Source organism: Haplochromis burtoni, unplaced genomic scaffold (assembly GCF_018398535.1).
Source record: "Haplochromis burtoni strain Fernald_Lab_line unplaced genomic scaffold, NCSU_Asbu1 Contig_23, whole genome shotgun sequence".
Taxonomy (NCBI): domain Eukaryota; kingdom Metazoa; phylum Chordata; class Actinopteri; order Cichliformes; family Cichlidae; genus Haplochromis; species Haplochromis burtoni.
Window position 1 is genome coordinate 22,998 of NW_024582384.1, and position 22,201 is coordinate 45,198.

The following is a 22,201-nucleotide window of genomic DNA, read 5'->3' on the forward strand; positions in this document are numbered from 1 at the left end:
TTTACCTCTACGGTTATTTTTTCCAATGGGAGTACACCATAATACATTCTTTACAACTTCTGGAAGAAGGAAAAGGATTTTTTTTAATTCCAGTGTGTATTCTCTCTACTTGTACAGCTGCCATGTAATACTAAATCATCATAAGCTACATATCGTTTACTTCGGTTGGGAAGTGAGGCTTTTATAAAGCTGTTTGTTTCATTTGTGGTGCTAAGTGATGAGAAATGCGTTTCGATATCTTTCAGGGCTCGCCGAGTTTCAGTCTTGATACGATGTTGATTGTTTCAGTACTGCTGGAATGACTTAAAGACTGCAGGGAAAAGGTTCCAGTGTTTACAGTACGTATTAAAGGTTTCACAGCCAACTACATCAGTGAAAAGGTAGCAGTGAGCTCAAGTGTATTTTCATTATGTATCTGGCAGTGATTGTACAGTACTGTACAAAAGAACGTGCTGATCGTCATTGTTGTGATAGATTAAAGTGTGAGAGGCAAGATAAACTTAAATTGTGTTCAACTGTAAATTCAGGGGTTGTTAATTTAAGTACTAACTTCATTGTGCTGTATCTCTAAAGTGTGCTGCCAGCACAAATACAAAAGTGGGAAGTGAAATGACTAAGTAATGTCACCTAGTGGTGTGCAATACTGCAAATTTTGCTATTGATCTGATACCTAGTAAATACAGGGACAGTGTTGCTGAAATCTTTGAATATGACTTTCAACTTCTGTTTTTTAAATGTGCTCACCTCTCACTCACCTCTGTTACTCATACAGCAGTATCTCCTGTTGTAGCTAACATTTCCATCAGTAGCTAAAAAGCCTGCTAGGTTTTCTGGACAGCTGTGAAATTGAGATATTTATAGCATTGTATGTAGGAATTCAACCTTTACAAAACAACGAACAACCCTTTTTCCAGGATAAGCTAAAGTAGCCACCATATAGATAAATAAGAGTCGCGTAAATCTTTTTACCTAAATCTCCTCAACAAACAAGCATATTTCTCAAAATGTCAGACTCTTATTGTGAATTCTGTTCTTAATGTAATCTGTATAATTAGGCTTAAGCCTCCATCGCACAGGCCTGAGACCCACACTAGGAACCTTTGGTAGCTCGGGAAAAATGTGCATTTCCCAACCTGCTGGTTAGTCGCTGGATTTTACTGGCTGTTGTTGGGTCAAATAGTTGCAAGAGGTGAGCGCTTTCAAAGGCGCAACTTTTACTTTGATTGACCACAGAAATTTCCTAGCGATCAAAGCAATCACAGTTTTTCTGTTTGTTTGTTTTTTATTTGTTCTTTGACACCAATTTTACCCAGTGACTCCTGAAACCTACTGAAACCACTCGCCAACCTGTTGGTCAAACACATTCTTCCCCAGTGATTGGTGGTTAGCACTGACCAGTCTCTTGGCCTGCATGACTGGGGCTTTAGCAGTCAATTTCATAGTGACTAATACAAATTTTGTCCCTAGCTGCTGTATTTGTCAGGTAGTTGCCAACTGGTCTCCAGGTCAGTGTGACTGGGGCCTCTGATTTATACATGGAGCCTTACTTCACTGCTGTGACATCAGTGTCCCTGTCGTCTTTAAACTATTAAAGTCAGATTTGCTGTGGACCAGCACCAGACCAGAACATGCGGATTAAATTGTGACTTTACTTGCTCACAATAAGGGTCTTTCAATTTGGATGCAACCGCCTGGCAGAGGGTTTTCGGCATTCTACTACAAAACAGTTTTTCCCATCCGGCGTCATCCACTGCAGCCTCGTACTGATGGAAAACAAGAACATGGCTTGTTATGAGGAAGCCAATAAAGAAGTCTCAGAGAAGCAGAAAGAGCAAATGAAAGGGGAAAAACAACACATTTATTCCACTGGTCTAAATGCGGCCCTGCAGTTTGAACACAGCATACAGACAGAATTTGGCAGACAGACAGGAAGTGATGAGAGGGGTGTATTCAAAATGAGGTGAAAGTCAGAGCTCTACAGAGATGCTTGTTGTCTGTAAGCGTGGTGATGAGGTTTAAATTTGAGCAGTGTGACAACAAGGGGCTTGAACAGAAGCATCCCGCATCAATACAGGGAGGGGAGGCTCTCTGTATTTTTAGCTTTTCTGGGAAGTTTTACTTAGTTACTCTGTCTCGGAGGAACTGGGAAAAAAGTTGCAAAACAGTTCAGGAAAAAAAAATCTCAGACTTTTATTCACCTGTGCTGAGCACTCTGTGATGTTTTTCAGCTCTTAGCTTTCCCTCCACATCTGGCTGATGTGTGTGTGTGTGCTAAACTTGAAGAGGTGAGAAAGAAAGGAGAAGGGGAGGGGGCTTACGAGGTGAGTGCACCAAAGTGAACACAATATTTAGACTGTCTTCATTTTCAGCTGTTTGACAGGGAAACGCAGGTACAGACACAGCGGACCTTTTGTTTTCCAAACTTTAAACACCAGCCACGGCGCTGACACGTCACAACGTGTGCAAACTCTCACGGGCCCAAGCTAGGGAGAAGAAGAGTAACAACAAAGTGAATGTGCTGGACACTTTTAAACTGTATGAATAATGTTGTGACAGATGTGTGCCTGTGGATCCTCCTCCCAACTGGAGCATCTTGGAGGTGCTATAGCTCTCATAGACAGAAAGTGTTGTCTAGATATGTAGGCCATACATCGGAAACGCATATCAGAACGTCCCGGTGACAAGGATCGCTCTGCAGTTCTATTTCCCGCAGTGCTCTTAAATCCTCTCAAGAATGTCAGATATCATCATCATAATATTTCTGCATGGCATGACAGAGCTCAGAACAATGCAGTGAGCAAGCAGAGCAGCAAATTACGACTATCTTAACAAAAAAGGCATCCGCTGCTCGTTCATTCTACACATCTAAGCTGCTGCTAAATGTCACTTCCCTGTCACCCAACTGTGATTAATTATCTGAGCAGGAAAGACTGCCCGCTGTGGTTTTGATGGAGAAAACGCATGCACGTCTTTTTGTAAGCTTCCAAAACGCACAAAGCTCCAGCAAGAGTTCAGAGTGTGTCACTTTGTCTGCGTTTGCCCCCAGGCTCAGTCTTCGGCTCTGTCACCGAGCAAACCGCTGCTTTTTAATTAAGGGAACAGTGCCCTGCTCGTTTACAGAGACTGCCACTCCTTCATTCATGAGAGAAACTCCTCACGTTGTTGTGGACAGCCTCGAGCTTAAATGCTACTGACTGAGTCAACTGAAAAGCTGACAAACTGTTGCACAAGTTAATAAGCAATTAATCTCTCAGCATTTTCTCACAGTGAATGTGTTTTAATGTTTTTCTGGGTTTGAGTAAATCTACAGCTTTGGGGCCTTTTTGTTTTTAAAGAAAGGGTATAGCGCCCTCGTGTGGTTTTCTTAGACATTGCAATGCCAGTAAAAATGTCAAATGAACTTTTAAAATCTGTGAAACTATAAAAATTAGACTTTTTGGTTTCATTACAACACAGAAAATTTGCAAATATTAAAAAAAATAAAAATCAGCTCCAGACGTTTTTAGCCTTTGTGCTGCGAGTTAAGATGACCTCTTGTCCTTTTCAAATATTGTTTGAAATAATGTGCAAGTTTAGTGCAAATATGACTTTTATTTAACCTTTGCGTTAGTTTTACATATCTTCTTTTAGTGGGAAGCATATTTTAATGTACTGTTTTCGTATAGTATTTGCCAACACTCTGCAACTAAAAGTAACTTGGTAGAGAAGAGCTTCTAAAAAAAAGTCCAGATGCTTGTGTTAAATTATCCTCAGTGATAATTATTTAATATATTTCATGTAAATAATTAATTTTCATTTTAGAGCTGGTGGGGATAATAATTGAATCCTGCTCTTGTGATTGCTTCCCATCTGTGTCTGATCAACAGCTCTGGGGAGGGCACCTTGAAGACCCGTGGGTATCATCTGTCACTGAGGTGGACGCTTGCTCCGATAATCATGCTGATGTAATTGTATTCACATGTGTTAGGAAGCTAAGAGTCCCAGAGAGCTCGAAACTTGAAACTGAGACTATTCGTATCATTGTTTTTGTTTGAGTGAATGACGCGCAAACTGGCCATGCTGCATAATACTAAAGGAATCCCTAATACTTTGCGTCAGCCTTCTTATTAAATAACTTGAACTAGTAATGACTGAATGTCGGGCTAATAGTACTGATAACTATTGGAGGCTGAAGACAGACATGCAATTTCAAGACCATGGACCACTGTGCCGTCTTTCATGAGAAAGTGTGGGCTAAATTAAAAGCACTCAAAGCTGATGAGTGAGTGATGGATGGAAGTTTTCAAATAAAAAAACGTGGCTAAGAAATATGACAGAGTGATAATATAAGCCCACAGGCAGCAGTGTTTAAGGTTGAAGAAGCCCCTGTAGAGTCATTAAGAACACTTATGAATCTGCTGTGCTGACATCTCAGTGTCAGGACACACGGAGGTGGTTTTCATAAAGGCTCTCATGTCCTATTAGTCACAGATAGCTTCTTCTATACTGGCACAGACTGAAGGTAGTCGATGCAGCTTTAAACTTTAGCCCACTGTCTTTTTACTGTAGTTGTGATTATTTCACAGGGCTGACAGACCCAATCAGTTCCTCATGATATCATGTGCGTATGGATCCATCTGTAGTGCTACCGTGGCCTCGTGTTTATGAAGTCTCTAAATACCAGGTGCTATTTTAACCCCATAATATGCTCACGACTTCAATCCGCACTTCTATTTCAAGGCGCTATCCAAAGAGAAGCAACATTTCGCACATTTCCTCCTTATTCCTTTGCATTAATTTGCAATGCAAAAGGAAAAAAAACACACAATTTTATACCTTGTTGGTAATATTTTAAGCTTGTATGTATTTTTATTTTTGTTATTTAATCCCATGCCAAGCCTTAAACCTCTGCTACTCCAACATGCAATTTATTTCTATTTTTTTAGCTTTTGAAAGGGGGCAAATCAATAAATATCATAACTTACACACATCAAAAACTATTTGATTTTCCTAACCGTTACCTGAAGGTTCAGATTGAGAAAACTTTTGTTCATTTAAGTAAAATGCAACTATGTGGGACTCCTGGTCATAGCTTATTTACACACATTATCTCTTTTTAGGCTGTAAAAGGTAAAACAGAGGTGCTTGTCTGCATCTCCATTAATGTGCAGCAAACCCAGCTACCAAACAGCATACACAGTGAGGGAGCTCCCTGCTACATAAATGGAAAAAGCTTGTGAAAATCAAATAATTTCCCCACCTGACACCACCTCCTACACCCACTTCACTGAATATGAGTCAATCCGCACATACATTAGGTCAAATTAAACAGACAGAGATGAGCATGCTTTCTGTGTTTCAGACTCCATGTCCTGATATGATGATTTAATCGTCATTCGGACGTGTAGTGCCCACACAGCATCTAATGCTCCAGAAATCTAGGAGCAATGTGAGCAACTTTATCGGTACGTGCATTATAAGTGTAATGGATTTTATTGATATTTTTGTGGCAAAATGATGTTGCCTGTAGAACTAAGGGTTTGATTTTTGCATATGAAGCTGTCAACTATCCCTCACTGTACATCTCCCATTAGCTTGTCTTGTCAGAATTTGTTTCGATGACATTTTGAAAAAGGTCACAAACTGAACTCATTCCTTGTGCTTGTTTATCAGCGTGTTGGTGTGCATGTATCTACTGTATCTTCCCAGTGTGCACATGAATTCAATAATCTGGTGTCTGTTCCACACCAGCATATGGCCTTGGAGCTTCTGTGGGTCACATCTCTCATTGTTGTTGCTCTCTTTACATCTTGAATTTATGCTCGCGATCACACCGAGACAGAAGGCCACCTTCAGACACACATCGTGGATCAATGCTCAGCTTCAAGTGAGTGTGTCTGATGATGATTTAATATTATTAAGAAAGTAATAGCCACTAGATTGGTTTGTTTTTGTGAGTGTGTGTGAGTGTAAAAAACAAATGTGGCAATAGTCACGATGGTAGTTTCTTCCCATAACCTTTTTGTATTGACCTATTCATGGCATCTGTAAACTAAATGCTCCTTAATGTTCTAGATCCACAATTCAATTACGGAGTAGTTCCCTCTAATGTAACATCCAACATCAAGAATGGTGTTTTCCAAAACCCCACAGTGCCTCATTAGTGACATTTTTCCCCAGGAAGGACTTCGGGGGAGGATGTTTGTTTTTCAGACGGTGTTTAGAACTGAGCGCTGAGGCACAAAGTCTGAAAAGATGAAGCATCTGATATGAGGGTTATTGAAATAACAGACCAAATACATCGTATTAACACTGGGATGCTTTGTTTTTTCTTTTTATACAGTTATCGCAGTAGTTATCTGTTAGATCAGTCCGTCGTTTTGGCCTAATCTAAAATATCCAACACAAGCTGAAATGATTGCTATGAAATGCTATACAAAGTAAACTATAAAAAGCTACTGAAATTGGTGCTTGTTATATTTTCTGCTCTGAACAATTTAAGTAAGTTTGATGGTGTTTTTAACTTTTCATTTTCAAGGAAACAGCTTTCTATACAGTTATGAGTAAGCATTTCTGTATGCAACACTTTTACATTTTTCTTCACAGTCACTTTATCACTTAGCCAAAATGTGTAATTTAAGGCTCAGTTGTTATAGACTGACCTGTCCAGATTGTGCCCTGCCTCTTTTTGACCACTTGAGGGCAGCAGAAATAAGTTGTGACAATGTTGACATTGGTCAATAGGCCTAATCACCTCATAAATTATAGTTTATGCTTGCCTATTTAAATATCAAGAAGTAATAGTAATACAGCCACATTACCATTAATTTTGGGATCTGTCTGCCCAAAATATGAATATAAATCTGATATTATCTGGCCTTTTTTTTGTTTTGTTTTGTTTTGACGATTTATTTAGCAGCTAAATGCTACCCTGTGTTCACCAGCTGTTTGAGTGCTTTAACCTGAAACAGCTGTCTGCTTTGGCAGAAACCAATGTTATGAGAGCACTGAGTGTGCCAAAGCAATAAGACTGCAGGCTGGACAACCATATAGTGCTAACTGGAAGTCATTAACTGAACGGCATTCCTAAACACAGGTCATTGCTCTGGTTTTGTCACTTCATCACTGCAATTTTCAAATTCTTATTAAAATTTGATAATATATCATTAAAATATAGATAAATTAAATCAAATATACATTTAAAATATTGATAATAAAAGAATTAAGTGTATGAATTATTAACAAAATAACAGCATTGATATTTTTTGACATGCGTTTGTTAGCATACTGACGTTAGCATTTAGCTCAAGGTTCACTAGCACCATGACAAAGTCAAGCATTATCTTAAATTTTGCGTTAGAAGAGAACAAAGTTGTTATGGCAGTGGCCAGTAGAATAAATGCACATTTGTCCAAATCATTCATCTTTAACCAGAAGTGGGCGTCCAACTAAAATCTGTCTTCACTATCCTTCTTCTAGCTGTGGAAATGGCTGTCAGTGAGAAAGTGTGTTTAGAGGAGGGGATCTAATTTATCCTATGTTTTTGGCTACTACTATATTATGTATGTATGTGGCACCATCGCATTAGCTCAAATCACGTTTTTAGTTCAAAAGATTTTCAACACCATCTGTAAACTTCCTCTGCAGTTTGCTGAAATAGCTAGAGAACGCATTACTATCAGTGAAAAAAATGTTTGGATAACGTTGGCTTGCTGTGATTTAAAAGACTCTTCGGTGTCAGCCATGTTTAGGATCACTTCCCCTGTATGGGTGAATGGTGGTAGTATAGCATTATGAGGTCTGAAGGGTTTGTTCAAACCGATTACAGCTCCCTTTCCCTGAAAGCATCTGACAGGGTGCTGGAAAAGAAACTCTGACTGACTGGCAAATTGATTTGAAGAGTAGAAATTTTTGCTGGCTCTCAAAGCACAAGGATAATCTTTTTTTCCTCCTCAAAGGTAGCTGTAAGGGTAGCAGGAATGGCTCTTGATTTCATGTGGCTTTGTAGAAAAATGTCACTAAGTTCCCCAAGGTGTCCCACACTCACAGGAGTTTGGGCTGTCGGAGCTGGAGCCCAAGCTGCTTAATCATCCATAGAATGAAAAAAGTGCTTGCCTGCTATTATTTGGTTTATTAAAGAGAAAAACTGAGCTACATGTCTCTTTGACAAGGATTAAGGAGGTATCTGAAATTTGTGAAATATATTCCTGTGCTAACAATGCAGATCCACTTTGCAGTGACATCTTTCTTAAGTGTGCCGTGGATGGATTTATTCAGAGCAGAGACAGAAGACTGCTATGTGACCTGTCTTCTTGTGCTAGCAAACAATGCTAAAAAAAAATAGCCAGAGCCAAAACTGCAACTGGCAACTGTAAAACCAGAGCATGTGCACTATTCTGGTTTTTTACCCCAAATGAAGGATACAGGAGTCATACGCCTGCCAAAAAAAGTAAATGATTGAGTTTTTTGTTGTTGTTGTCATTTTGTGCTGCAGTTTCACATAAATGACAGAGAGCTGCTTCTGTGACTCTTAGTGGACTGTGAAACACAAGAAGCTGCACATTTTGAAAGGAACTCAAACTACCAGCTGAAATGTGCGACTCATCCTCCTCCACATGACAGCGCACATCTGTCTGTCAACTATAATTCAGAGAGCAGAGAATCTCACACGCACACACACATTGCACTCTTAGAGACTTGTTACTTTCACTAATGTTTTTCATTGTAATTGGAAAAAAAAGGGTATAAATTGTGTTGCAACCATTAAATTGGGAACTGTTCACAGCCTACAGACTGTCATTTTAACAATTATTGCAAACCAAACTGTGCAGATAAAACGAATCTGGGTATGACATAAAGTGTGATGTACCTAGACAGAGCGATGATGCCCATTCCTGATTGGTAGGCTTTTCTGTTTATTTCTATGCGCTTCTTCTTTGGCGTAATCTTGATTATAGCTCAAGGAAATAGCTCAAACGAGGCTTTGCAGACACAACTTTATTTTTTTTTTCGGTGTGGAATCCAAAACATTACATTTTGAATATTTTATCTCCAGCTATTGTGTGGGTTTATTCTGGTTTTTTGTTGTTGTTTTTTTCTTATCAGTCTACATTGATACTTGTAGAACACAGGAAGGTCATAGCAGCAGCACAAAGTGAGATGGCTATCCCACATTTCTGAGGCCTTAGTGAACAGAGGCCTAAAGGTCGGTCGGTGACCCATGGCAACCTCCAGTTGTTAAGAAAAAAAGTGTATTTCCTGACTGGTTAGTCCGCGGACACTTGCTAACTGCTGGCTGAGCACTATAGTGGAAGTAGAAAAAATGAAAGGGAAACCAGAAACAGAGAGTATTCTTATTGTTGTGCCTTACTGATGCAGCCAACACATTTCAAAAGGTGTAACGTTTACTTTACAGAGGATCACTGATAAGACTATGGCTTTCATCACAACCACTTGCAACTGGTCAGAGAATACTAAGGCTACGTCCGCACTAATGCGTTTTCATTTGAAAACGCATCGTTTTCTCTCTGTTTTACCCTCCCGTCCACACTGAGACGGCGCTTTCCCCAAGGAAAAACGCAGCCTTTTGGAAACGCTCTCGAAAACGCATACATTTCAAAACAGAGCTGTCCCATCGCAGTGTGGACACTCGAAAACGCAGACTTTCTAAAACGATGACGCATTTTAGTCATGTGATGCAGTCATGTGCCCAATTAAACAAAGATAGCGGAGGGCATTATACAGCAGTTGTTTTGACTGCTCTCAATTTTGACAGCCCTAAAAAAGATTAATATTAGTTTGTACACGCTCCAGATAGCTTTTCTTCAAATTCTTTAATTCTCACTCGCTTTTGCGTATGCGCGGAACTGCAGCGTCAGCGTTTTCTGCTGTTTTAGTGTGGACACGCAACTCTTTGAAAACAACTGAAAGCGCCGTTTTCAAATCTATCCGGGCTAGTGTGGACGTAGTCAAACGAACTTCATTAGCTACCGGTGGTTGCAGGGGTTCAGGAGCTAATCTCTAGGCCTGTGTGACTGAGGCTTAACAAAATCCAACCAACAACAGCCATTTGAGCCTCTCACTGTAGAAATAAGAGCCTGATGTTTTGCCACACTTACTTCATTTTGGTCATCTTTGGTTTGGAAGAGTCTGTCATACACATTGTTTCCTTTGTTACGCTAGAGTATGCTAACTGACTGAGGATTGAAACTAATATCTAAGGAGCATAAAAATGATTTGATTCAACAAATTTAAGTTAAATGATTGTTAGGAGGGATTGTAATATCAACAGCAAACCACTGCACATTGAATTTGATGGTTTGACAGTTAACAAAATACTTTTTTTTTCCCGCGCAGGAAGGCAACTTCCTACGCAAAACGCAACATAAATATAGTTTTTGGTTTTATATGTTAGCAGCAGTTTGATTAGTGGCTTCAGCCCACTTGCATTTCTCTATAACAACACAATGTGTAGTTTGTGTGTTTTAGTGGTGGAACTAAAACCCATGAGAATCCACATAATAGCTCAGACTGTACCCTGTGTTGACTAGGGCCATTTTTCATGAAGCCATGATTGATCAGCTGGTAAATGGGAAAAGGCATTTGCAAAAACAGCCCTAGAGGATAAAATACTGGATGAATGGATATGAAATGTCGCCTGCTACATTTTCATACTTTACAAAAGAGGCGTTTCACTTAATGATGTGTCCTCCATTAGCTGTCATTCAGTCAAAAGATGATAAATCACAAGCTTATGCAAGCAAACTACTTTGCATTCGATCTGTGAAGGACAATAAGTGGTACATGCGTTGTTTAGCATAAAGCTAAACACGCCATAATTGTAATGTTACATCTGGATCGAACAGACTTGACAAAAAGCAGGAAAAGGGAGGCCGGCATTTCCAGACAATATGCTGCATGCCTTTTGTATGTAGTAGATGTTTGAGATGTCCTCCTCACTCTCATTTAGGCTCCAGGATTCCAGACTTCCTCCTTTCTTGTATCCATGCATCACAACATCCCCGTTTGTGAGAATCCATGCCTCTCGATCCTCTCGAGAAAATGCAAAAAACAGTTTAAGCCAGAGAGAGAAGCAGGACAGGAAGCACAGATGCTTACATAACAGCCTTATTCTGGGAGGGGGGCTTGGTATTTGAAACTTGCATACCAATGTCCATTATCAGACTCCCACTCCAATGTCTTTCCACAACCCCTGCCCCCCACCGTGTATCTGATAGGCCAGGTTTCAGTGAGTACACATTTGGGCCTCCACTGAAGTAAGTTTCAGCTGGACTGTTATACTGTGTTTGTCTGTCGGGGCCAGTTCATATGAATGTCCAGACCAATGGTATGTAAACTGATTTTTCCTCTGGGTAAATATTTAGATCTCTTCCCACGTCTTTTTTTTTTTTCATGTTTTCCTGTGTTTGACTCCCAACAGGTAGTGTTGGTGTTAAATGTTAAATACCTTTTCTGCCAGCTTCTCTCCCACTTAAAGGAAGCAAGTAATGTGTAGTTCACCTACAAGTCTGGCTTGGACTGAAAAAGATAAGAGGGTTATTAAAGACCTTCCGTTCAGAGGGAGAAACCCCAGTGTCTCTGGGTTTCTTGGCCACCAGTAGCAACAGCCTTGCCGACCCTGTACAGCAGTATTTATAGAGCACTGTGGATGAATCATTCGGCTGAGTGCCCATTCTTCGTTCACCAGATTTACAGGTCCCACTCCAGGGAGGGACGCCTGATTTATGATGCAACCCACCTCCCTCCACCACTAGCTCCCACCCCACCCCACTCACTTCCTTCAGGGGCTCTTCAGAGAAGAGCAGACACACCATCTTGCCTCCGGTTTGCCATTTCACTCATCGCTTTCTGTCCTGCAGTCGTTTCGCGTGTGTCTCAAAAATGTGCTTCCTCCGCTCTTTCAGCTCCTTTGACAGAAGTATACTGTATATTGAGAAAAAGGCTTCCTGAGAGGCATGCAGACACGCTAGCCTTGGCCTGACCTCGCCTAACTGCCGCTGATCGATGTGTCACATTGACCTGCGTTTGACTTAGCAAAATGAAGTTGTAGAAGACTTATATGACGTGGAGGATAAGCAAAGGAAGGTGGGGGAGAATATGAAGTGCAGCGGACTGTGTTTCAGCAGAAAAATAGGGTGATAGAGCTGCTAGTGGTGCACAACAAGAACAGATGAAGAAGTGGCACGTGGGGGTCAGCAGTAAGCAGCAAGAGCGTGGCTTTCGCTACCTCAGCCTTCACCTGAGAGGGGGCACGTCTTCATCTGCATCCCATGGATCTAAACTATAACCCAGGTGTGTCTTTTTGCATACCAATAATGAAAACCAATATGTCTGTATTTGATTTAGACAGTGTCATTATGAGATGCTTTTTGGACTTAATTCAAAGTGAAGGATCTGACGTCAGGCACAAAGCTGCTTGTAGTTCAGTTGCAAATTTCTGTTTTTCTGGGATATATATATATATATATATATATATATATATATATGTGTGTGTATATGTATATAAAACAGAATGTGAGCAGATGGATGTTTTATAAGTTCCACTTTATGGTTTACAGTTTTTGCAGCTGTGATTGATTTTGAGAAGAAAGAAGTTATTAATTTTCCTTCCATTGGTATCATTTTTGTAAATATGCTTTGTGATAATTGAACTATTTCTGACAAAATAATTAATAACATATATAGTAAACTAGGCATTAATATTTCATACAGAATGTGTTTGACCAGATGGAAACCTGTAAATATTCATGGCTAATGGTACACTAACTGTTAGGGATGTAATACTTCCAACACCATTTGATACCAGAATTCTTAAAACACATCAGTACTGGGGGGGCACTTAGGTACCATTGGCGGTATATGTACCAAGGCTGCAATTCCTTCAAGACTGATGGGGGCAGCATACGCCTACAGATGCTGTTTGTGTAATATATGTGCAGCGTTAGCTGCAACCTGACTTGTCAGGCAGTAAGACTTGAGGTTATCCCAAATTACCTTTTTCTTTGAGACAGTTGGTATAGCCTGTGGTGTTTCATAGGCTAAAATGTTTGCAGTAGCTAACATTATATGAACGCTGAAGCTAACATAAAGTAATATACGTTAGCTTTAGCTAACTAAAACATTATACCTTGTGTCCTTTTGACAAAATATTATGTTTTAAATAATTTAAAAGAAGCTTTTAATAATGGAGGTTGTGACTAAGTACATGAAATAACCTTTTTTTTTTCTTTTTTTGAGAATTATGTGCTTCTACTGGTGGTTTTACCAGCTACTCATTGTATTGTGTCGTCCCTGCTATAGGAGGACTACAACTGATAGCTCAAAACAAGTAACTGTGGCATATTTTTACAAAGTACAGCTAATTTCCGTGATTTTACTTAGTTTTCTCTAAGCCCTAGCCTTGTTTCCCTGTCTTTCTCTAGTTGAACCAAACAGCTCAACCTGTCCTCATACGATTTCAGTTAACTTGCCACCCATTTCTGATTGCTGCTCACATCAGGTGAGAATCTACAGTCTGATGCTCGTGGTTTTTGATGTCAGGGTTTGATGCCATTTTTCTTTTTCATTGAATTAGAAATATTTTAGGAGTCAAAACTAGCTTGTTTGGTCTTATTACATAGACTTTGAGCCACAAAACAAAAGCTTGTTTGGGTTGATTTCACAATTAGAAATAACTTTGATCATGCAGAATATTTGAGTTCAGTTAATTTTTAAACTATTATTTCATCTTTGTCTATGCTAGATCTTTGTAAGGCATTATTAGTGTGGGGGTTTCTTTCTTTGTTTTGTTTTTTATTTTTTACACCTACAGGAGCTGCTCAATCATGGATAACAGGCTGTGAAGCTTTAGTGCAGTTTATACTGATGTTAATGCCAGAGTAGGTTCGGAGGTCTGCAGTTATTAAGTCAGCATTTGGCAACCCTACTAGTGATGTGTCGGTCGTGAACGAATTGGCTCTTAGAGCCGGGTCTTTGACATGAAAGACGCGATCCGGCTCCTTATCGAAAGCTGTGGGGGTTTTTTTCCCCCCTTTCTCTCACCCTCTCTCTCTCACACTTTTTTCCCGCTTCACTCTGCATGCGAGTCTTGTGCTTTGCACTGGGAAGAGGGAGGAGGGGTGGTAGTTACACTTGCAGTTGCACAGGAAGAGAGAGAGAAAGAGAGCCAGGGACAACAACATCACATTAGAAAGGTATAGTAATCATCCACAACTATTTTCAGTTGCGGATGATAAAGGATTCAGAAAGTTTATTCATGCAGGCCCATATGACAGAGAATGTGCATCTTCTTTTTGTTTTCATATTTTAATTTATATTTAATTGTGTTGTGGTTTGCAGTGTTTTGTGTTGTTTCACTTTAAATTTGTTTAAAAGGAAAAAGCTGAAAATTTAAATAGTTAAAAGTTGAAATGTGAATAGTTGGTTTTTGTATTATATGATTTATTTATTACATTTTATGTGGAGTGAATAAATAAAAGTATATTTACGGTGGCCCCTACGAGACAAAGCACGTACAAACTCCAAAACATGTGCAAACTCCAAAACACGTAAAAACTCCAAAACACGTACAAAACACAACAGAAGTGCTCCAGGATGCTGGGGCAGTGTTGAGCTTTTGTTACCTAGTGGCTACACAAGAGCAAGTACCAACGACCGGATTTGGTGTGTGGTAGTAACAGGTAAATGAACTTTTTTTTAAATTATTTGAATATATATGAGTGCTTGTGTATAAATACACAAACAATACACATATGCTTTCAATTGTGTAATTTAAGTGATCTAGGTAGCTCTGTTTTGGAAGTTCAGTTAACGCTAGAATGTGTTTTGGAGTTTGTACGTGCTTTGTCTCTAGGGGCCACCCTATATATTTATATATAAACATATATAAATAAAACCACTTTTTTTTTACATTAGTAATTCCTTTTGTGCATAATTTTATATTATTGTTAATAATAAATTAATTAAAGCAACAAAACAACCTGAAGAGCCGGTTCGGAGCCGAAAGAGCCGGTCTTTCTTAAAGAGCCGAACCGAAAGAGCCGGTTCTCTAAAAAGAGCCGGAAATCCCATCACTAAACCCTACTCTCTATCTTTACCATGTCATTTCAAAATTACAATTTAAAGTCTTTCAAAGGAATAACATCCATAAACCATACACAATATATGTAAGTGTGACTCAATTTGGTTGCACTATGCATATATGTAGCTTTAAAATAAATCTTGCCAGAGGAAGAAAAATTATGCTTGGTGGAGAACATTCTCCTAGCCGGTTCAAATTTCACTTTGCTTGGCTGCTTGGGAGAGATAACAGAACAGAGTCCTGAACTCACAGCTCCCCGCCTGCTTGTAAATCCATCCTAGTTAAGACATTCTCATGTGAAAATCCAAGGCAACAAATGAGGAGAGAAACTAGACAAAAGAAATACTGTATTGTACATAATGTTTGGCTACACATGAGAAAAAGTTGAATGATGGCAGTGAGGAGAGCAAAGGTGGGAACAGTGAATTAAAGCAGTCTGGGAAGTTGTAATGAGTATTTCAATAAAAGTGATGTGTTAGAAGCCAAGAGTGCAAACTGACTCTCCTGACTTTAGCTGAGACATCCTGAAACCTGTCACATTTAAACCAAAAATGTGAAAAGTGTTGAATGAAACCAACATGTCTCTTTGATTACTTAACTGGTGGGGAGGTGGCAAGTAATGATGCTAGACCAACTAATAATATCAGCTTTGTAGAGTCTGCATATTCTCCACAGGCGTGTGTGGGTTCTCTCCAGCTACGCTGGCTTCCTTCCACAGTACAAAGACGTCCGTGTTTTTAAATTAACTGGGGATTCTAAATTGGCGCCGAGTGTGGATAGCTGTCCATCTGCAACATTGCAACATATTGGCAACCTATCACTGCAGTCATAGCCTCTCACCTTATGATAAGTCTTTGCTGTACTAGTGGAAAAACCTCAGCAGAAGGTCAACACTGAGAGTCTTCATCATCATCTGCATTTCTTTGTCTCTCCAATGCATCACTTTCTAGCAGACAGTGCAGTGTTTTAGCCAACTTTGTCAGGGGGGAAAAAATAGTGCTAGCAATGCTGCAGTGATCAATATGTAGACTCACTTGTTCGTCCATCTTACTGAAGCTCACACTAAGCACTGAATGTCCAGATTGCAGATATTTTCATACCTGAGTGTTTTATGGTGCACAAAGGGGTTTTCGAGAAAGATGACAATCAGTGTATTTGAGGAGGTCTTTGTGCAGCATGGGTAAGGGTTGCAGAGATCTCCACAAGCAATTTCAGCAACATCTTAAAAAATGAATACAAAGCCATCCTTCAGATGTGTGAATATAGAACTAAAACTCAATAAACTGGTAAAAATCTCCTCAAAATTGTGAAACTTTGATCTTAGAGCCAGTATATTCACCCAGTCACCTGACCCTATTAAGCAGATTATTATAGAAGTGCACAGTGTAACTTGGAAACACATTTCCTAATAGTTATCCATATTTATGTTTCTTGTAGAAAATGCATTGGTGGGAATCTCACGTCCAGGATGATAGATGATGACTGCCAGTCAGATTTATCTCTATCAAAATAACGTTGCCCCGACAGGCTCCTCAATCTCTCTACATCGCTACAGCAATCTAGGAAATGAAAATACTGATTTATGCTTCTCATGGAAGTGTCCAAAATGACTTCATTTTACAAGGTGAATGAAATTAAAGGAAAAGATCATTTGTGTTTTCCGAATTTCTATTCTTCACAAGAGCTGAGCTAGAGAAAAGCTTGCATGCATATATATTTTTAAGTCTATGGGTTCTCGTGGGGAAAATAGATTGAACCGTCTGTTCTGCCTCCATTATTCAAAATATACCAGAAGTCACGTCTCCACAGCCCTGTGTGAAAGGTTCAAAGGGCTTCCCAAAGGCCAGGCTGACTCAGACTACTTATTTTGACTGCAGGGACTGCAGGTGTGCATCTACCCTGAGGCCCTCATCAGTGCTGAAAGCTGATATTAGAAGGTATTACTGAGTGGGGCAACAGGTACTTTGTCAAGTCCACTCCTTGTTCTTTTCTCTGGTGAGGATAAAGGAAAAGCTCACTGCAATCTTCAAGCGCCAGGAAGTTTGTCTCCCAGTGGCTCCATCAACAATATTGTAATTGATTTTAGTAATCAAGTAGCAAACTGCATCATCTAAAAATATCCTTGTTAACAATGAGGATATTTGAGGCTGATGACATGTCTTTATTTTTCTTTTTCCTCTTTTTTTTTTTGCTTTTTTACCACAAAAGTCCTTTGATGGGTGGAATCCGATATTACACTGTTTGTGTGGGAATTACCCCTGACAGCTTCCTGTATGTAAATGAAAAACGTTTTAGATGTCGGACAAACACGGTGGCACGGTGGTTAGCACTGTTGCCGCACAGCAAGAAGGTCCTGAGTTCAATTCCACTATCAGGCCGGGGTCTTTCTGTGTGGAGTTTGCATGTTCTCCCCGTGTTTGCGTGGGTTCTCTCCGGGTACTCCGGCTTCCTCCCACCGTCCAAAGACATGCAACTTGTGGGGATAGGTTAATTGATTAATCCAAATTGTCACTAGGTGTGAATGTGCGAGTGAATGTGAATGGTTGTCTGTCCCTATGTGTTAGCCCTGCGACAGACTGGCGACCTGTCCAGGGTGTACCCCGCCTTTCGCCCTATGACAGCTGGGATAGGCTCCAGCGCCCCCCGCGACCCTGAAAAGGATAAGCGGAAGCGAATGGATGGATGTCGGACAAACATTTTGGTAGTGCAGAGTTCACATCACTGAATTCTTTGGCAATGACTCCCACACAGATTTACAGTCTCCCAAGCCAGGGGTGCACGACACGTTTGTCAAATCGGTTATAGTGTGATCCAGTGTGTTTACATAACCGTGACAACGTATTCCTTCCACACAGACTGAATGCATTCACTTAAAAAATACAGTATACCACTCATCCTGTCAGATACAATCCAGCCCCACAGAGAGCTTAGCTGTTCAAAGTGTCTCTGGCTATACACAAAACAAATTCTCAGACAGTGTGGTGATGACGATACCAGACTAAAAGCACGCTATATCTGTGGGAGGGTTGACTTCTGTGAGGCCATTTGAGGTTTTTCTCTTGGATCTGCGTGTTCTGCACCTTTCCAGAAGTTTCCCTCCAGCATCATTATGCCTGTATCGCTAATGTAATGTTTTAACCTCACAGCGTTGTGTGCAAGTGTTCAAGTGACAACAGCTGCTAGCCCTCACCAAAACTCAGTGCTCCCTAACATTTAAATGAGATATCAATCCAGCAGCTAGTAGCCACTAAAGCTGTCAGTGCTCCAAAAGGTTCACTCGTAACGATTTTGGTATTTTAACAAACTTAAATTGTTATCATGAACAACTTAAATGTGTTCGAAGTCTGCTTTATGCTGCCACGGCAATAAATAGGTTGAACAGAATGATTGTGGTTTCTTAACGACACCGGAGAACCTACATGAATATCATTTGGGAATGTTTACAGTTTTCTTTTGTGGCTTTGGACCCTTCTTTTAAAAAAACAAGTCGCATATTAAAGGATTCTTCTGGTCTTTTCCCATCCATTAGCACGTTCACTGCGTATCGCCTATGCTTTACACCCCTGCAGCAGCTTTTCAAAGCAAAACATAGCTTATTTTAGACTGTTTGATTCAAATTTCCCCACCCCGAGGGCAGCCAACAGTTGCCATTGGAGGAAGGCGTGGATATACCAGTGTTATCCTTTTGTTCTTTTTCTAGAAGAAGAATATTAATACATTCTTTGAAAAAAGCTTATATTACATTAAATCACACACTAATAATAAAACCTAAAAAAATAAAATGCTGGTATGTTTAAATCTGACTGTGTGACACCCCCTTACTGCACCTCTGCTTTAGTCTCTAGCCTTTATGATTATCATGCCAACTTACGTTACAAGCTCTGGGCTTCAAGGCCTGCTTGAGCCGCACTTCCTTCCTTCAGAAGTTGAAATTGATTCCCCTTACATAATGGTATATTTACAGCAGCCTTGGCAGAACACACAGACATAGCTCTTTATTTAGTTGGCATGAAATCAGAACAGAGACACTTGGCTCTTTGACAGTCCTGTGACCTCCCTGAACGGACTGACCCATCGCTTCCCTGCTTGTGCTCATGACAGCTCATTGAAACTCAACTCACTTTTTCTACCCAACAGCTGCAATTTGACTTGATTTCTTTTCATATCCTGTGACGACAGAGGTGAATGTGTATTCGCAGAATAACTCAATAATAACTTGTTTGATTTTTTTTTTTTTTTAATGCAACTACACCTTAAAACATGACAACCTTGACCTCAACTATGCATATTCTTGTGGGTTCAACTAGACACGGTATCATGTTAGCCTTTGAAAAGCAAATAATACAGCGATTTTTGAGATGTGGCTGTTAGTCTCCTTTCTTTTTTCCTTCTTTTTGATGCCAGGGTTATCCACTTTCCTACAGGCGCCTGTAAAAGAGACAGTAGAGCCAAACAATCCTTGTCCCCTTTGACCTCCCCACTCCTATTCACTATGTTACTCATTCGGCATCAGATGGTAATGGATAGCCATAGAAACATCTATGGAGTCTGTGTTCTCTGCTAGACGAGGTCTTTAGGGATTCAGGCTAATGTTGTGATGTCTGTCTTCAGACTACATCTATTGACAGGCAAGGACCACCATGTCACCAGGGTGAGAATTAGCCGTCGATACCTTGCTGTGGTGGTGATGGGGGTGGGGGGTGGTGAAACGGGACACCCATTAGAAATACGTGGGAAGATATAACTGCAGAGAGGGGAGCTGTATCACCAGCAGCGTGGCAGACTTGTAATGAGAGTATAGCTGTTTTGAAAATACTTTGAAGGACGATTTAACGTTTTAAAAACACAGACAGAAAATATATAACCTTATTATAATGTAAGTTTAGGAATTATTTTTGATTGTATAAAATGTCACAAGAAATGAAAAAGGTTAGCCTAAGCTCCTCAGGTGACCTTTTTGAGTCGATGATCTATATGTTCAGAAAAAAGTAGCAAATCCTCACATTTGAGAAGATTTAAGCATGCGCTGACTCTTTGCCATTTTTGCTGATGATGACTCATTTTGCAAATACATTTATGTTGTTATCTTAAAAGAGAATGACTCTTAGTTTAAGCATAAAACCAAGATAGAGAGACAGCCAAAAGCTAGTGTATATTTTTTTCTTATTTAGTAAATCAGCCATTCAAACTAAGGCAAATTAAACAGCTTAATCTCCAGCATACTTTGTAGCCGAGTGTTCATTCAACCTTCTGCTGATGTTTTTCCACTAGTACACCAAAGATTTAAGGTTTTTAGTTTTGATAAATCAATTGCATCGACTGATATAAAGTGGAGTAAAAAAGCAGAAGTTTTAGTCTCGTACACAAACTCTAAATGTTGTTTATGTTGTCATTAATGCCTGATTGCACATTTGAAAGGTCAATATGATTACATCATTATAGTCTTAATGTTAAAAAAGCATTGTGGTGGGAATGGGAGATTCCATGTTTGTGCATGGGGGTCATGCCCTCTGGAGAACCCTGGCCTCTGTTAACCCTAAGCCTTCAGAGAGCTCTACCTATTGTTCCCATTACAGTGCTCTGCAGAAGTTTGTGGATGTGTGTGTGTGTGTGTGTGTGTGTGTGTGTGTGTGTGTGTGTGTGTGTGTGCTCACCAACCTCCCCCTGCTTTTCCAAATCCCCCCTTCCCACCCCCTCCCTCCCTCCCATTTCTCTTTCACACCCTCTCAGCTGTGCTCACTCACTCATTCTGAGCCGGGCCAAAAACTGGCAGAGCAGCTCCTCCAGTCAGAAACTCCCGTCCTCACATTGACTCAGACAGCCAGGACTTTGTAACTCATTCAGGACGCCTCTTTATTTCCCCCCTCCTCCAACCCTGGGTTTGCCGGAGATAACGAACGAGGGATGGAGGTGGTTCATCAGTCGATTCATAGCTTACCCCAAATTTATGGATTAACTAATTTATTGTCATCCCATCAAGGTAACAGTAATGAGTTTATTATTTGAGCCTTTTGAAAGCTTTTCTATGCACAGCCTCTGTCCTGCTACTGCTTAAGTATTTCCTTAACTTGTTTACTACAGGCTTCTTTGTTACAGCTGCATGTTTAGACCATCTGGAGATGATATTACTCATGAGTGAAATGGACCCTGTAGATAAGGGTACCAACAGTCATAAACAAAAGATGAAAAAGAAAATGGGAGCAGTGTTTTTTTTTCTTTTTGTTTCCGCTCTTAATACTCATCATTCCGTATGAATGGACAATTCGCTTTGCCGTGTAGCATAGCTCGCCAGCCAGTGACCGACTTCCTGTGATGTTAGAGTCATTTATGATGCGCGGACCTCGGAGAAGACTATCATTAGACTTATTATTGAATCTCAACTTGCCCCTGCTTGCACACAAACAAGACGACTGCAGAAGACAAAAGAGAGGAGACGCTGATGTGCTCCTTTTAATCTCAACATGGACACACACAGGCTGGGAGAACTATGACACATATTTTTGTCATTTATCACTAAACAAGGTAGTTACAGTGTCTGCATTGTTTTCTCTGCCAGCAGCAGCTGCTTCCTCCACTTGGCAAGATGTGCAGTCAGGGTCTGGAAGAGCTTAACATTTCACAACAAGTCTGCAGACAAAAATCTATCCCATGTTTGTGTGTACGGAATATTTAGCTCATTTTGGCCCCTTTTTTAACACCTACTGTGCTCCCTTTGCCTTAATTTTTTTTTCTATGTGGTTATACCGCAGGAGTGAGGTTTGCAATTATCAATTCAATGGACTAAAACTGCTTTGAAGATATGGAAATGTCATACTGTTAAGGTTTGCATTCTATACTTTAGAACCACATTACATTAATATTTTAGCATTTTTAATAATAAGTTTCTTATTTTTCGACATATGTGCAAGAAAACCGATATGCTGTTTTCAGATCTTTTCTTCACATGTGAGGCTACAACTGCTAGGTAGCTTTTAGCTTTGCACAAAGCCTGGAGGCGGGGAAACAGATGGGCTGTCTGAAGGTATTTAGGGGAAAAAAACCCATTTTGACAAATCTGCCTGCCAACAACTCAAAAGCATATAAACTTTAAATCAAGTTGTGTTTTTACATGGGTTTATGTGC

General features: G+C 40.0%; 1 protein-coding gene across 3 annotated transcripts in view; it reads left to right on the forward strand.

The window, feature by feature from the left end:
• arhgap24 (Rho GTPase activating protein 24) overlaps positions 1-22,201 on the forward strand; it is a 66,142-nt gene that overhangs the window by 18,565 nt on the left and 25,376 nt on the right. Inside the window, exon 1 of one of the 3 annotated variants that reach the window (XM_005917357.3) lies at positions 9,751-12,291. The exons of 1 other annotated variant lie outside the window; for it this stretch is intronic. In XM_005917357.3, the coding sequence (XP_005917419.1) occupies positions 12,270-12,291 (22 nt within the window). In that variant the 5' untranslated portion in view covers positions 9,751-12,269. Of the gene's footprint in view, positions 1-9,750; positions 12,292-20,803; positions 21,060-22,201 lie in introns of those variants that run through there. One more of the 3 variants, XM_005917356.3, reaches the window with a different exon arrangement.